The following is an 18,031-nucleotide window of genomic DNA, read 5'->3' on the forward strand; positions in this document are numbered from 1 at the left end:
GTGTATTTCACACAGTGAGTGTTTTATGCTATATGCCACATTTTCTTTCAATCTTTTTTTAACTAAAAACATACTATAAAAAGCATTCAATGGTATCACTAAGAATATGTTCTGAACACTACTCAATGCAAATATAAAGCAATGTTATTAACCTTTAAACTGTTTAAGTTTCATTTATAGTTACACATATTATTTATACAGGATTTTCTCTGTATTTTACAGATATATGCAATATTTGAGGAGGTAATTTGATATCAACCATTATTTGCTCAAAAAGAGCCTGAATAACCTATGTTGTAACGTTTTCTCAGCAAACTTACCTCTCACAATGATGTTGGTGGACTTTTTTGCAGGGTTTCCCACATTATTATTGGCAATGCAGCTGTAACTACCAGCATCATCTGAGGTGATGGCAGGTATGGTCAAAGTTCCTCCATTCAAAACAGTCTTTTCAGGCAGAGTCCCAAAGGACCTGACCCAGGTGAGAGAAGGTGCAGGCTCTCCTCCTGTTGTAACACATACTAATGTTATGGCCTCTCCAGGATTTACAACTATAGGATCATCCACCAAGAGTTTAATTGACGGTGATGCTAAAAGACATAAACAAAAGAACATGCACCTATTTAGATATGCTACAACTAGAAGTCAACAGCATGCATTATATTGGTTCATTCAAAAAATTAAAATATAGTCCTCATTTGCCAAAATCATACTGCATTGCTCAAATTTAAACAAGACGTAATGGTTTCATATTTTAATTAAATGGCATAAACATACAGAACGGTATTGAAATTCTTACACATAGAAAGGGGAATTAAAATTCATGGTTCCCAGACTATTGTTCTGAAATTGGAAAAAGAGTGATAAAAGTTTTAAAACAAAATATCCCTTTCTTTTTAATGCTAACAATCATCTTCTGTTTTTGTCACTCCCAGTACAGATACTGCAGCTATTCAGTCCTTGTATTTTCAAGATGAAGATGGTTATTTATTTTTTGGATCATTCTGAGATGAAATAATAAATTTTTGCAATCTGAATCCAACCAAGTGACAGATAAAGGCATAGAACACCCAGTCTTTTATCATTCAGTGAGTCTGATTTTTGTTCTTGAAATAAATAATAAAATCTTCTAATTGTAATGCAGTTCCATACTTCATCTCTAAACTCTTCACTTACAAAGGTCTAGGCAGTGAACTCCTATAAACATGGCTTTAAAACTTAGAAACATTTGAGAGCTCAAACAGCCACCAAACTATGCTTGTTATTACTGTTTGTGTTACAATAATCCCTTACTGAAAACAAGTCTTTTGTAATCTTTTAGGTTAAAAAATACAAAGATTTGTATTGGTACTAAAATTCATTCATTAGAAAAAGCTGTGTTGCAGCCTTTTCATCAAACAATCCAAACAGAAACTGTACAAAAACTATATTCACATATAGCACTTTTTTTTGCTTATACTGCAGTGCTAGCCTAAATAATGCATCCCTAAATAAAAACAGGGGAAATACATTATAATGACATTTCAAGTCACACATTCAGAAATATTTTGTCAAAGTAAGAGCTGTATTGTATGAAATCAATCTACATTAGAAATAAACTGTTCAATTGTACTGTATGACTCTTTTATATATTCAGCTTAGACTTGAGAAGCGTTTTACTCAGAAAAAAAGCTAGACTGCTTGTGTAGTTCAAAACTGCCTGCCTTGTTTGAAAAAAAAAAGCCAGAAGAAGCAAGATAATAATTCCACATTATACTTCTATGGGAAAGACATGAAGTGCCTGTATGACCTTTTTAAACATCAGTGTTACATGTTGACTCTTCTAACATCACTTTAAATAACATGGGAATTTTTTTAATGTCATACTATTAGCCTATTTGAAGAGTTAATGTGAAGTGATAAAGATTTATGATTGAAAATCTGTTGGGAAATGCACTTCATGAAATTATAGGCAAAAGTTGCCATACTTTGGTGGAAAAAGTATTTCAAATAGTTATTTAATGTTGTTAAACTGATGGAAGACACTACTAATTAAATATTCTGAAAACAGATATTATACTTAATTATTAATATGTTATCATCAAGAGGTAAAGGATATCTTGATAGCCTGACTTAAGGTAAATGGCATAATCATATAAAAGTATATGAGTAAAATATAAGTATAGAGATCCCAACATTTATTTCATATTAACAAAGTTTAACTTTGTTCACATCACATTTTAGTAAAATTAAAAGGCTCAAGGGCTAAAGGCTATTAATAGCATATATTTGGACTATGGACACACAGAATGGTGACATTAAGTCAAGGCATATTTGCCCCTGACATTGATTTGTATAAGACAAGTTGTTTTCTATTAGACATTATTTAAAGAAAAAAGCTTGAGATAATTTCAAAGTGCAAAAATAATGCCTACATAACAAGATCACTGTTTTAACTATAATACATTTTAGAATCACATTCACAACATTATTAAAAATGTTTTCTTCCAAATTGGACTTGAAAACACAGCGTTGCTCAAGTTACTTTTATTGATGGTGGTACTTATTTTATCTGATTGTACCTAAAATTAAAGATAACCCAGGTAGGCTACGAAACAGCTAACAATTTCAAGACTTTAAAAATATTCATATATATTTTAATACTAAAATTTGTTAGCTATAAATTTCAAAACAGAAAAAAGTTGAAATCATTGTCATCTTGTTCTAGTCTCTTACTTTTTATTTCATAAGCATCAGTATTTTAAAACTACTAGGCTTTGCTTAAGAAACTGAGACATTAGGATTATTCAAGCTTCAATGTAAATCATGTCCTTGGTTAAAATCTAATATGGGAAAAACAAAAAAAAGTTTTTGTCTATTAACATATTTTAAGGAAAATATTTTATATTGGATGAATCATTTGCTAATTGGGGGGTATACAAAGAGTAACGTAAAACATTCTGGGTCATTCTCTGTTTATAGGTTTCCATAGCTACCGCTGCCAATTTTTCTTTCATATTACCTTCTATATAGACAGGCCACCACTATCGCTCTTCAGCCAGATGAAAAGTATCATAATTGCATTCTCTGAAGTATTATATAAAGTGACAGTTAAGTGATAAGAGTACAAATTCCAGAGAAAGGTACCTGGGTTCAAGTCTTGACTGTGCCGTTTAATACCTGTGTGAACTTGAGCAAGTTCTTTCTCTTCCATTGAGGGCCTCAATTTCCCATTGTTGAAATAGGGGAATATAATTGTAACTATCTTGTAGCATTGAGATAATTTAGCATGTGTAATCTAAAGCCCTTACAATGGTACTTAGTATGAAGAATGCACAAAATAAGTGTTTTCTTTTGTCATTTTGTTTTACCCTCCATACCCTGGTCCAGTACTTGCAACTTAGTTAATAACTATTAGCAACACAAGGCAGCAAATGAGAAAATTAATAAATGAGTGACTACTATAAAATATGTGGTCACTACCAGATGCAATTATTCTGTTGGATACTGCAGAAATATCTTGACCATTGTGATTTTTGAAAGTCCTATACCATGCATCATCAAGACAATCCTAAGCATAAAGAACAAAATTGGAGGCATCACACTACCTGACTTCAAAGTATACTACAAGCCTACAGTAGTCAAAACAGTATGGTACTGGTACCAAAACAGAGATATAGACCAACGGAACAGAACAGAGGCCTTGGAGGCAACACCACACATCTACAACCATCTGATCTTTGACAAACCTGACAAAAACAAGCAATGGGGAAAGGATTCTCTGTTTAATAAATGGTATTGGGAAAACTGGCTAGCCATGGGCAGAAAGCAGAAACTGGACCCTTTCTGACACCTTATACTAAAATTAATTCCAGATGGATTAAAGACTTAAACATAAGACCTAACACCATAAAAACCTTAGAAGAAATCGTAGGCAAAACCATTCAGGACATAGGCATAGGCAAGAACTTTATGACTAAAACACCAAAAGCATTGGCAACAAAAGCCAAAGTAGACAAATGAGATCTAACTAAAATGAATAAACCTTCTGTACAGCAAAAGAAACAATCATTAGAGTGAACTGACAACCAACAGAATGGGAAAACATTTTTCACAATTTGTCCATCAGACAAAGGGCTAATACTCAGAATCTACAAAGAACTTAAACAGATTTACAAGAAAAAAACAAACCCATTCAAAAGTGGGCAAAGGATATGAACAGACACTTTTCAAAAGAAGATATATATGAGGCCAACAAACATATGAAGAAACGCTCATCATCACTGCTCATTAGAGAAATGCAAATCAAAACCACATTGAGATACCATCACACACCAGTTAGAATGGCAATCATTAAAAAATCTGGAGACAACAGATGCTGGAGAGGATGTGGAGAAAAAGGAACACTTTTACACTGTCGGTGGGAGTGTAAATTAGTTCAACCATTGTGGAAGACAGTGTCGAGATTCCTCAATGACCTAGAAATAGAAATTCCATTTGATCCAGCAATCCCATTACTGGGTATATACCCAAAGGATTGTATATCGTTCTATTATAAAGACACATGCACATGTATGTTCACTGAGGCACTGTTTACAACAGCAAAGACCTGGGACCAACCCAAATGCCCATCAGTGATAGACAAGACAAGGAAAATGTGGCACATATATACGATGGAACTCTATGCACCATAAAACATGATGAGTTCAAGTCCTTTGTAGGGACATGGATGAATCTGGAAACCATCATTCTCAGCAAACTGACCCAAGAACAGAAAATCAAACACTGCATGTTATCACTCAGAGGCGGGTGTTGAACAATGAGAACACATGGACACAGGGAGGGGAGCATCACACACTGGGATCTGTTTTGGCAGGGGAGAGACAGCAGGGGATGGGAAGGTTGGGGAGGGATAAAATGGGAAGAAATGCCAGATATAGAGAAGAGGTATGGAGGCAGCAAACCACATTGCCATGTATGTACCTATGCAACAATCCTGCATGATCTGCACATGTGCCTCAGATCCCAAAGTATAATAAAATTAAATAAATGAAAAAATTAAAAAGTCCTATACCATATGTATATAACATTTTAAATATGTCTATACATTTTAAATAATTATTTTGTTTTATAATATTTTTATTTGGAAATTGAAACTACTGTATTTTAAGATTCAACATCTCCCCAGGACCTTTAAAAGCTCATGAGCAGAAGGTACTATACCTATGTTAACACTTGTTGTGTAGGTAAATGTCCCAGGGAAACAGCTTCCAGCCCTGCAGTGGTGGAATGGAGGCAGCAGAGAGACCAGCTAGCATTAAAAAGTGCCAAAACAATAGGAATGACAGCAGCCTCAAGAAATGTATGCTGGTCAAATGATTCGGATCTCATGCTCCAGGTCTTGGTACAATAGCATCTCCTAGAATTTTAACTAGGTGGCAATTCCAAATTGATAACATTTTTCTGAGGTTATGGCAGAATAGGAAGTTGAAAGAAAAAATAATATTGAATTATGAAACAGCAGAGACAGACATATATTTTTCAAACCCAAGTCTGTATACTGGGGTTTATGCCCACTAAAAATTGTAGTAATTCAATTTCTCATGAGGTATTTGGGTGTGTGTTGCAAAGATTTAATTTGGGGTTAACTAAGAATACATTCTGTAGGAAGAAAATACTATTTTAACTGAAGTCATTTACTTCTTTGTTTTTGTCGCGACCTAAAATAATAGGTAAATATGAAGATAAGCACATTTTTTAAAATCTGAAAGCAGAATACAGTGTTCATCATCTTTACATTCTTACAGACTTTGATTCTCTGTAGATCTGGGGCATTTAATTATGAATAAGGAGCCCAGCTTTCCATCTAGACTCTGAGTAAATTGTTATGAAGCTGTTAACTACTATAAAAACATGCCAGTTGCCTTGAATTAGAGATAATCTAACTTAAGCTGGAGACTTTTTTTTAAGGGAAATAATCTGAGTATTAGAAAGTAATCTGATTCACAGAGAAGATTGTGAGGGAGCAGAAACACACACACATGCACACAACAGAATGAACTCCAATTTTAAAATGCTCAGGGAGGAAGTATCTGCTTAGTTTGAATCCCCTTAAAAGCAGGTCCTTGCACAGCAGTTCATTTGGGCTGGAATCACAGGAAACATACTGAAGAACCATAAAAGGGCAAAACAAGGAAGGAAGAAAAGCCAGTAAAGGGGCACTAATGAGCAGGTTATCACTGTGGGAAACCTGGCTCCCTGCTGCTAGAAACCCTCTGAGAGATCAAGCTGAGGATACCTCAAAGCTCTCTATCTAAAGAACAAGGAGCCTGGCTCAGGTGTGCATCCATCAACTGCTGTCCCTCATTAATTGGGAATTATTCTCTGGGCCCTAACTTTCCAATCTAATGCTCTGGCTGAACACATTCTTGTATTCAGTGCAAGTTCTCAGACCAAAGAATAAATATGCAATCTGTCCAAAGAAACTTCAGTAACCTTCAGTCAGGACAGGAGGAAAAGCAAGACACCCACAGTGTTGGCTGTGAGTTTGTTTCTATGTAAATCTGGTGATCAACGAGTGGCTACATGGAGACGATGTGTAAAGGGTAAAGAAAGAACAAGAAGGGGTAGGTGGTAAATGAAAGCACCGCTATCAATCAAGATATAGGTGCAAAATGAAATAATGAGAACACAGTATGAATTTAAGAGAGAGGAGGTAAAAATACACAATTCACTTTCTGCTTCTGTTCGATGACTCTACATTACTGAAACCATAGAACATATACAGATGATTAAATAATTAAATCAAGCTTTTATGTAGAGAAACACGCTTAAATTGTGCTTACAGTTTCAAGGAATAAAAAAAAATTTCTCTTGGAAGTACAAGTCATTTCACTGAGATGAAGATATCACTATATTTTCATCTATTTCATTGAAATTCATTTTCAACATGTATTTCATTGAAATATAAATAGCAGTAAATATTTCACAAAATAAAGATGAGATATTATAAGTTGATGTGAAAACTCAAAATAATCTACCCATTTATTTGGAGTTATTATTCAAATACTATCATTCACATATGGATGGATTCTCATGAAGCCCAAGATTGGTATCTTGCTGGGAAGTTCTATTTAAAATGATGCTCCAGGAAATGACAATATTTGAAATAGCATTCATAAATAGTTTTTAATGTAGGAATAAACTTTTGCTGCAAATATTGAAGCCAACATGCATTTCTAATTACTTTAATACTCACAGGACAGACATTCATGGAAATGACTGAGAAGGCAGAGTACCTGTTTCTTCTTGGAAAATTGCATAAGATTTAGGAACAGACGTGATTCCTATGACCATGGGTCCTAAACCATAGATTTTCTAGATGAGTTCTGTTTGCCTGGTACAGTATCTGTTGCTGTTATCAGCAGTGAATGAATGCCTTTAGGTATCCCTTGTTCTCCCTAGTACAATACGTTCCCTATCCATTTATTTATAAGTATTTCTACAGCATCTACTATATATCAGGTTCTGTGATAGTAAGCTGTGATGTATCAGAGAAAAAAATAGTCAAAGAATCCCTGCAGTCAGAAGCTTACAACTTAACAAGAAGAGAAACAGCACCCTCAGCATGACTCTTATTGTCTTAACTGTCTTTGTATGTTCACCTGCCTGTGCTCTGAAGTCATGTGCATTTATCACGCTTGACTGGGATGTTTATGTCATCAGAGCACAGAGATCAAAGAAAACTGCCAAAAGTTCCATTCTTCAGTAAACTAAGACTTTACAAAGTACAATTAAGTGACACTTACACTGGAGTCTTGTCACTGAACAATATAAATAGAAAAGCTAGAGAAACAGAACTTGCGTTCTAAGGTAAGCAAAAGTCAGTGAAGCAAAATAAGATGATCCCAGTGCATAAGCCATATCAAAAGTTGGGGTACTAATACCTAGCAGCCTGTAAGGTCTTTATAAACATTGACAAGGTATCATGAAAAAAAATTTAGCACTACACCTATTTCCTTCCCTTGATCAACAATTCCCTACTGTTCTTTCCAACAGGTGAGGTCCTGGAAAACTTGGTCTCATTCAAGTTTACAGGAAGCTGAGCATTCACTTGCTACAGAATCCCAGGGGGTCATCTCTCTTAGAAAGAAAAATCCAAGCTATGCATTTCCAATGGAGGTATTTGTTGTCCATTAAATTTTCTTGTTATTAATGGAAAACACCAGAATTTTAAGCACAGTAATAGATTATAAAGACACTTTCATCACAAGATCAGCAGAGCATGAACTTTCTATTTTGCCTGCCTGGAATTCTCTTTCAGTGCTTGTCCACTCATTAAACCAGTCATCAGGCAATTTATCATGCTTAAGTAACAGTAACAGTTCTTCACCAAAATTTCCAGCTTTTGTCCAGACCGAGTTGCTTCTTTTTGTGAGAATAGCTGTTTATAATACCCCCTCCTTAGAGCATTTGTCCCTACGCTTTCACTGTGAGATACTTAGGAACAGGACATCGGACTGGAAAGGGTAGTGTTTTTCATCTTTGTACTACCAGCACCCAGAAGAAGATCTGAGAAAGAATAGGTGCTCAATAGTCTTACAGAATAAAATAAAGATGAGTTTAGAAACTAGTAAACCAAAACTTCACCTAAGCTCTGACTATTCTTCATAAACTTAATTTAAAATGATACAAAGGCCAGGCTCATGCTTGTAATACAGGCCCGTAGGGAGGCCGAGGCAGGCGCATCACTTGAGGACAAGAGTTTGAGACTAGCCTGGCCAACATGGCAAAAATACATCTCTACTAAAAATACAAAAATTATCTGGGTGTCGTGGCACAGGCCTGTAGTCCCAGCTAATTGGGAGGCTGAGGCATGAGAATTGTTAGAACCTGGGAGGTGGAGGCTGCAGTGAGCCGAGATTGTGCCACTGCATGCCAGCGCAGGGCAACAGAGTAGACTTTGTCTTAAAAATAAATAAAATAACACACCAACAGTGTAAAATAATGTGACAGATGATAAGAATTTCATGAGCCATTTATTGACAAATTCTAGTTATGAAAACTTGCAAGTTCTTTCATTGTTCTGCCTGTTTGGATTTAACCTATGTTTTATATTACTAACAAAGAGATGGCAAAGCATTTAGCTATCAAAATGTAATGCACCACTCAGAAAAAAATAAATACAGCATATTGTTTGCACTCCTTTGTACTTACTTGTTCAGTTATACCAATGGACATTATTTTTAATAAACTATATAACTCAGCCAAATTTTGACTATGAAACCGAAATAAAGGGTACATGGCCCTTTTCAGAACAGGGCCAGTATGTACATACTTTAATGGGAATTTAGCAAATTAGTCAAGATTTAAAGCTCTTTTCTGAGTGTGAAATATCAACAGCAGAAGAGATTAAAACATCACCTCTAAGACCATCTGGTGCTGATCTCATAGCTATACTTTTTAATTTTTTATTTTGTACCGTATGGAAAGGTACTTACTTTCCTATGAGAAAGATTTTTGTCTAATAAAGATTAGTTTTCTTTTTCATAACCCATTCTGGGGACCCTTTATTGCAGTGTAATAATTTGAACACCTTTATGACTCTGTAACTTTACTTAATGGAAATTTTGGCTAACATTCATTTATAGCCAATCTTAAAGAATAATGTTGAATAAATTTATTTCTGCTGTGCCTCTGTTTGCTCTTCTAAAACATGAGAAAATTCTGTTAAATAGTTTCTAAAGGATTGCTTAGAGCAAGTTTTTATCATGACTAGGAAAACACCTGGGAACACAGCCTCTTAATCTATGACATATCTGTTTGGTTACTCAAATGTCTATATTGGTTCCATAATATAGCAAAGATTAAAAGTCACATCAGGAACTTAATTAGCTAGGCCAATGATTACTACCAAATAAACTGATTGCAAATTTAGGGATGTACCTATGTTCTGTTTTAAGAAAAATTGCTAATTCAACATATATTTATTAAATACCAATCGCAAACCAGGCACTGGAGATAAATGCCTATTAGAAATAAACAGGGCAAAGTCCCGCCCATGCGAAGTCTGCAATTAGATGGAGACAGTCATAGCCCTTAATATGTCCTAGACATTCTCCAAAAGCTTTACCTGTATTAACTCATTTAATTATAGGAGGTAGCTACTATTATTACTTTATTTTACTTTTTACCAAACTGAGAAACCATTCAGAAACAGTTTGGGTAACCCTTAAGTCACACAGCTAGTGAAAGCTGAAGCTAGAATTCTATTCTAAGGACTCTGGCTTAACATAAATGTAAAGGACTGTAGATAAACTCTAATGCAAAATAAACAAAGTTCATAATTTCCAAGTTTGATTAAATATTTGATGATATTTAGCCCAGGAGAAGAATTAGTGCTGCCTCTTTCACAGAAAGAAGCAAGAGCATTGATGCCATCTAGTATATTATGAAAAAAAAAATGGGTAAAGTAAAAACAAACTTGGTTTGCTAGCTAGAATTCTGGAAATACTCACCATCCAAAGTAGAAGTTGAAAAGGATTTGTGAACCACGTAAGTCATAATTACAAAGCCTAAATTCTGAAACATCCATGGAAGAGGTTCTTAAGCCTTTGCTCAGGATGTGTTCACATCTCACACATACAAAAGTTTTTAATTGGCTCAGTGATTTAAAAATTCTCAGAATCTAAGAGGTAATGAGGAGAAATTTAAAAGCGAAAGGCTTCTTGAGGCAGGAAAATGGAAAGCAACAGTGGCAGTTGGTAATCTGCCAGCAAGAAAAGGGTAAAAGAAACAACTGTGTAATATGGAACAGCAAATGGGTCACAAAGAACAATATTAACCTACCTTCCATCTGTTTCAACTATCACCCCCAAAATGCCAGATTACAAAAGGTAAGAGGTAATATACTTGAACAGCTAGGTGTTGGTAATAATATGAAGATTTTTGAGACATAGAAATTACATAATTTTCCAAAGAAGATCCAAACAAGGATGTAGATTGTCCGACTCCAGAGCTCATGCTCTTACTCTCTGCCTAGGCTAACTCTGTGGCATGGACCTAAAATAACAACAATGAATGAACTATGTTGAAACGACTGAGATGAGAAACCTGGAATGCGGAACAATGGCAAAGTTTATTCAAAACTTGCAAAAAAAAAGAAAGGAAAGAAAACAACAGAAATCAGGAGAGAAAAGAAAGAGTGATGAGCAAAAGAGAATGAGAAAACTTTTTGCTTATGCTTCTTTTAAAAAATATTATTTTAAGTTCTGGGATACATATGCAGGATGTGTAGGTTTATTACATAGGTAAACACGTGCTATGATGGTTTTCTGCATCTATCAACCCATCACCTAGGTATTAAGTTTGGCATGCATTAGCTATTTATCATGATGCTCTCCCTCCACCTGCCCCTCCATGACAGACCCTAGTGTGTGTTGTTCTCCTCCTGTGTCCCTCAGTCCTTCTTGTTAAGCTCCCATTTATAAGTGAGAATATGCAGTGTTTGGTTTTCTGTTCCTGGAATCTTTTGCTGAGGACAATGGGCTTTGAACTTCATCCATGTCCTGCAAAGAACATGATCTCATTCCTTTTTATGGCTGCATAGTATTCCATGGTATATATGTACCACATTTGCTTTATCCAGTATATCGCTGATGGGCATTTGGGTTGATTCCATGTCTTTGCTATTTTAAATAGTGGTGCAATGAACATATGCATGCATGTATCTTTATAAGAGAATGATTTATATTCCTCTGGGTATATATCCAGTAATGGGATTGCTGGATCAAATGGTATTTCTGGTTCTAGTTCTTTGAGGAATTGCCACACTGTCTTCCACAATGGTTTAACTAATTTACACTCCCACCAACAGTGTAAAAACATTCCTATTTCTCCACAGCCTCACCAGCATCTGTTGTTGACTCTTGAATAATCACCATTCTGACTGGCATGAGGTGGTATCTCATTATGGTTTTGATTTGCATTTCTCTCATGTTCAGTGATGTTGAGCTTTTTTTCATATGCTTGTTGGCTGCATATGTATCTTCTTTTGAGAAGTGTCTGTTCATGTCATTTGACCACTTTTTAATGGGGTTATTTTTTTCTTGTAAAACTGCTTAAGTTCCTTATAGATTCTAGATATCCACTGACCCCACAGAAATACACAAAATATATGGGACTAACCTTAACTATGGAAACAAAAGGCTTGTATACTAAAAACTACAAAACATTGGTGAAGGAAGTGAAACAAGACACAAACAAATGAAAAGGCATCCCATTTTATGAATTGGAACACTTAATAATTTTAAAATGTCCAAACTGCCCATCAGAGAATGCTATAAACACCTCCATTCAAATAAACTAGAAAATCTAGAATAAATAAATAAATTCCTGGACACATACACCCTACCAAGTTGAATGGTTGAATAGACAAATAACACGTTCTGAAATTGATGTAGTAATAAATAGCCTACCAACAACAATAACAACAAAAAAGCCCATGACCAGACAGATCTATAGCTGAATTCTACTAGAGGTACAAAGAGGAGATGTTAGCATTTCTTCTGAAACTATTACAAACAATTGAAAAAGAGGGACTCCTCCTAACTCACTTCATCAGGCCAGCATGATCCTAGTACCAAAACCTGGCAGAGATACAATTAAAAAAATAATAAAAAAGAAGAAGAAAGGAAAATTTCAGGACTATCTCTGATGAACATCCATGTGAAATTCTCAATAAAATATTGGCAAACTGAATCCAGCAGTACATCAAAAAGCTTATCCACCACAATCAAGTCAGCTTCAACTTGCAAGGCGGGTTCAACATACAGAAATCAAAAAACACAATTCATCGCATAAATAGAACTAAAGACAAAAAACACTTGATTATCTCAGTGGACACTAAATAGGCCTTTGATAAAATTTAACATCCCTTCATGTTAAAATCTCTCAATAAATGAGGTATCCGTGGAACATACCTCAAAATAATAAGAGCCATTTATGACAAACCAACAGCCAATATCATACTGAATTGGCAAAATCTGGAAGCATTCCCCTTGAAAACCAGCACAAGACAAGGATGCCATTTCTCACCACTCCTAATCAACATAGTATTAGAAGTTCTGGCAAGGGGAATCAGGAAAAAGAAAGAAAGAAAGGATATTCAAATAGGAAGAGAAGAAGTCAAACTTTTTCTATTTGTAGGTGACATGATCCTGTATCTATAAAACCCCATCATCCCAGCCCAAAAGCTTCTTAGGCTGATAAGCAACTTCACCGAAGTCTCAGGATACAAAATCAATGTGCAAAATCACAAGCATATCTATACAAATACAGTGGACAAGCAGGCACCCAAATCATTTGTGAACTCCCATTCAAAGTTACTATAAAGAGAATGAAATACCACAAGAATACAGCTAACAAGGGAAGTGAACGACCTCTTCAAGGAGAACTACAAACCACTGCTCAAGGAAATCAGAGAGGACACAAACAAATGGAAAAACATTCCATGTTCATGGATAGGAAGAATCAATCTCATGAAAATGGCCATATTGCTCACTGTAATTTATAGATTCAATGCTATTCTCATTAAACTACCATTGACATTCCTCACAGAATTAGAAAAAAACTACTTTAAAATTCATATGGTACCAAAAAAGAGCCCATATAGCCAAGACAGCACTAAGGAAAACAACAAAGCTGGAGGCATCACACTGCCCAACTTCAAACTACACTATAAGATTACAGTAACCAAAACAGCATGGTATTGGTATAAAAACAGACACATAAACCAATGGACCAGAATAGAGATCTCAAAAATAAAACTGCACATCTACAACCATCCGATCTTTGGCAAACCTGACAAAAACAAGCAATGTGAAAAGAATTCCCTATTTAATATATAGTGCTAGGAGAATGGGCTAGCCATATACAGAAAGGAGAATCTAGACTCATTCCTTATACCTTATACAAAAATTGACTTAAGATGGATTAAAGAATTATATGTAAAACCCCAAACTATAAAAACGCTAGAAAAAAAATCTAGGCAATATCATTTAGAACATAGGCATGGGCAAAAATTTCATGACAAAAACATCAAAACCAATTACAACAAAAGCAAAAATGGACAAATGGGACCTAATTAAACTAAAGACCTTATGTGCAGCAAAACAAACAACAACAAAAAACTATCATCAGAGTCAACAGACAGCCTACAAAATGAAAGAAAATTTTTGGTTATGATTTTAACATGTGCTATAAAATACAAGAAGTGGACATGAGAACAAAAGTGATCAACATGTTGCTGAATACATTCTAAATGGCAGATAAAAGAAATAAAAGCATTCAAATTACATATAATTTCATACTTAACACATTCAAGCATTACAATTATCAATTACTTTCTATTCCAGAAGTAATTTTATTAAAAAATACAATAAGAATATCATATCTTGATTGCTTCAGTTGGGTCACAACTCAGGTACAATGTCATATATACCTTAAATCTTATCCAATACTCTTTACTAGCTTAAGTCTGGGATTGCTGGTCTACCCTCTAATGGATATGTGTGCATTGAAGATGTTGGGATGGGGTATCTAATTCTAGAAGGTGAAGGTGTCTCAATAAATTAAGTCTTTCCCTAAGAAATCCAAGAAATATATAGATTTGTCCTATATGTCTGTGTGAGACATTGGCTTTTCAGGCACAGATCCATCAATTTTTTTTAATTTTTATGTTTATATTGATATGCCTTCCCCATGGTTAGTTAAATAAAAAAGAGAAAAAGAAGAAAGACAAAGATTCAGAGCATCATTTGTTAAAAAAGAAATGTATTATTCAACATAAGAAAATCAATAATGTGATACACTACATTAATAAATGATTAAAAAATCATGATTATCTTAATAGAGGTAGAAAAAGTATTTGACAAAATTCAGCACCCTTTCATAACACACTCAACAGACTAAGAATAGTAGGGAATTACCTTAAATTAATAAGCATCTATATATGATTCCCACAGATAAAATATTCACTGTGAAAATCAAAAAGGTTTTCCTCTAAGATCTGGAATATTAAAAGGACGCCTGCTTTCGCCACTTCTTCTCAGTATAGTACTGTTAGTCCCAGCCAGAGTAAGTAGGCAAGAAAAAGAATAGGAGGCATTCGAACTGGAAAGGAACAAGTAAAACTGTCCCTCTTTGCAGAACATATGATCTTATTTATAGAAAGCCCTAAAAACTCTATGAAAAAAATACTTCAGAAAAACTGCAGGATACAAAATAAATGTACAAAAACCAATTCTGTTTGTACTATTAACAACAGTTATTTTCTTTCTAAAAAGAAAATTTGGATAACAATCACATTTACAGTAACACAAAAAAATTAAATATATGGGACTAAGCTTAACTATGGAAGCAAAAGGCTTGTATACTAAAAACTGCAAAACATTGGGGAAGGAAGTGAAACAAGACACAAACAAATGGAAAGACATCCCATTTTATGAATTGGAATACTTAATATTGTTAAAATGTCCACACTGACCAAAGTGGTCTACAGATTCAATGCAATCTCATTTAATATTCTAATGGTATTTTTTACAGAAATAGAAAAAAATTCTAAAATTCATACGGAACCACAAAACCCTAAATAGCCAAATCAATCTTGAGAAAGGAAAACAATGCAGGAGGCAGCACACTTGCTGATTTCCAATTATATTACAAAGTTACAGTAATCAAAACAGTATAGCACTGGCATAAAGACAGACATACAGACAAATGAAGCAGAATAGAGAGGCCAGAAACCAATCCACAAATATGTGTTTGACAAGTGAATTAAAAAAACACAATGGGAAAAAGATAATCTCTTAGACAAAGACAAGTGATGTTGGAAATATTGGGTATTCATGTGCATAAATAAATAAATAAATAGGATCCCTAAGTTATACCATACACCAAAAGCAACTCAAAATAGATTAAAGGCTTAAATATAAGACCTGAAATTATAAAACTACTTTAAGAAAACATAGGGAAAAAGATTCATTACACTGATCTAGGTAATGATTTGATAGATGCAACACATCACAGACAACAACAACAAAAATAAACCAGCAGGACTACTCAAGCTAAAAACTTTCTGCATACACACAAATATGTATCAGTAGAATGAAAAGACAGCCTATTAAGTGGGAGAAAAAAATTGCAAACCATATATCCAATTGAGGTTAATCTCAAAACATTTACAGAAACCCCAAAACTCAACAGCAAAGAAACAAACAAAAAACAAATAACTTGATTCAAAAATAGGATAAAAATTTGAACAGACATTCTTCAAAGAAGACATACAAATGGATAAGTATATGAACAAATGCTCAGTGTTACAACTCATCGGGAAATCAAAATCAAAATCACAATCAGACACCAACTCTCACCTGTCAGGATGACCATTACTTTTAAAGAAAGACAGTAAGTGTCAGCAAGAATGTGAAGAAATTCGAAGTTTTGTACATTGCAAATGGTGCAGCTGCAATGGGAAACAGTATAGAAGTTCCTCAATATATTAAAACTGTGTCTACCATATAACCCAGTAATCCTAATTTCAGGACAGCTTATTTTTCCAAAAGAAATGAAATCAGGATCTCAAAGATATATTATAAATTCAATATTGACTGCATCTCTGTTCACTATAGTCAAGAGGTACACACAACCTAAATGTGCATCAACTGATGAATATAGAAAATGTTTTATGTACATATAAGGGAATATTATTCAGCCTTAAAAAATAAGCAAAATCTGCAATATGTAACAAAACAGATGAGACTTCAAGAACATTATGCTAAGTGAAATGGGCCAAAAAGACAAAATTTGTAGACTAAAAGGGTGGAAATGTGGCTACCGGGGGCTGGGGGAGGAGGGAAATGGGGAGTTAATAAGCAACAGGCATAAAGCTTAAGTCAAGCAAGAACAATAAGCTCTAGAGATCTAAGGTGCAACATTGTACTTGTAGTCAACAATAATGTACTGTATATCTAAAACTTTGAGAGCATATATTTCACGTTGAGTTCTTACTGCAAGTAATAAAATAAATTTTAAAAACCATATTTTAAAAAATAAATGTGCCACGGAGAGGGATTTGGTCCAAGTTTTGCATGCGATTGGAAGCCAATTTACTGAACTGAATTACAAAGCCAAAGCCATACAAAAGTGTTTTACCTGAAGAAAATGACAATTTTAAACTACAGACCTTGTAGTAGGTGTCACCACTTATTGACTTACCATAAATACTTAATTCTGCTTGATATTGTTATTACAGATCTAATTTCAACAAGAGCCAATTCAATTCTAATTGTTTAGCTACGTTTCTTATCAGGGATTTCAGACATTCAGAGCAGATAGTTGCCATGTTCTAGGACAAGGCTGTTACAGGATAAAGGAGGTATTTAGTTTTTGAATAAGAAAATACTGTAATGGAATACATGTAGAAGAACTAAATAAGTTACTAAACAAAATGCAATATTGCTTAAGGAAAGATTAAAAGGCAATAAAACCTTTTTAATGCTATTTTTAAATGAAAGATAAAACATTGAATCACCTCTGAATTCACTTCCTCTATCAATATTTTATTTCTCAAAGCTACTGAAAATACAGCTTTCAAACTCTAGTTCCGGTGTTTTCAATATAGATTTTGGTAATATTACATTTCTCCTTTTGTATCTGATTAATAAGCTACTGAAATACCCTTGCAGAGCCAAAACAAAACCATTTATCAATTATTTTCTTTTTTTTGTTTTTGTTGTTGTTTTTATAGAGTTTTATTTTTTAAATATGTATTATTTTTTTCCCATTTATTTATTCTATTGCATTTTAGGTTTTAGGGTACATGTAAAGAACATGCAAGATTGTTGCATAGGTACACATGTGGCAGTGTGATTTGCTGCCTTCCTCCCCATCACCTACATCTGGTATCTCTCCCCTTGCTATCTCTCCCCAGCTCCCCACTCCCCACAGTCCCTCCCTTATTTCCCCCCAACAGACCCCAGTGTGTAGTGCTCTC

At 34.4% G+C, this 18,031-nt stretch overlaps 1 protein-coding gene across 1 annotated transcript in view; it reads right to left on the reverse strand.

Annotated features, from left to right (window-relative positions):
• The window catches only part of LOC108288041 (MAM domain-containing glycosylphosphatidylinositol anchor protein 2-like), a 735,245-nt gene that overhangs the window by 157,859 nt on the left and 559,355 nt on the right, over positions 1–18,031 (reverse strand). Inside the window, exon 6 of the mRNA XM_017506819.2 lies at positions 321–590. Within this exon, the coding sequence (XP_017362308.1) occupies positions 321–590 (270 nt within the window). The remainder of the gene's footprint in view (positions 1–320; positions 591–18,031) is intronic.

The sequence above is a fragment of the Cebus imitator genome, unplaced genomic scaffold (assembly GCF_001604975.1).
Source record: "Cebus imitator isolate Cc_AM_T3 unplaced genomic scaffold, Cebus_imitator-1.0 Scaffold361, whole genome shotgun sequence".
Lineage (NCBI taxonomy): Eukaryota > Metazoa > Chordata > Mammalia > Primates > Cebidae > Cebus > Cebus imitator.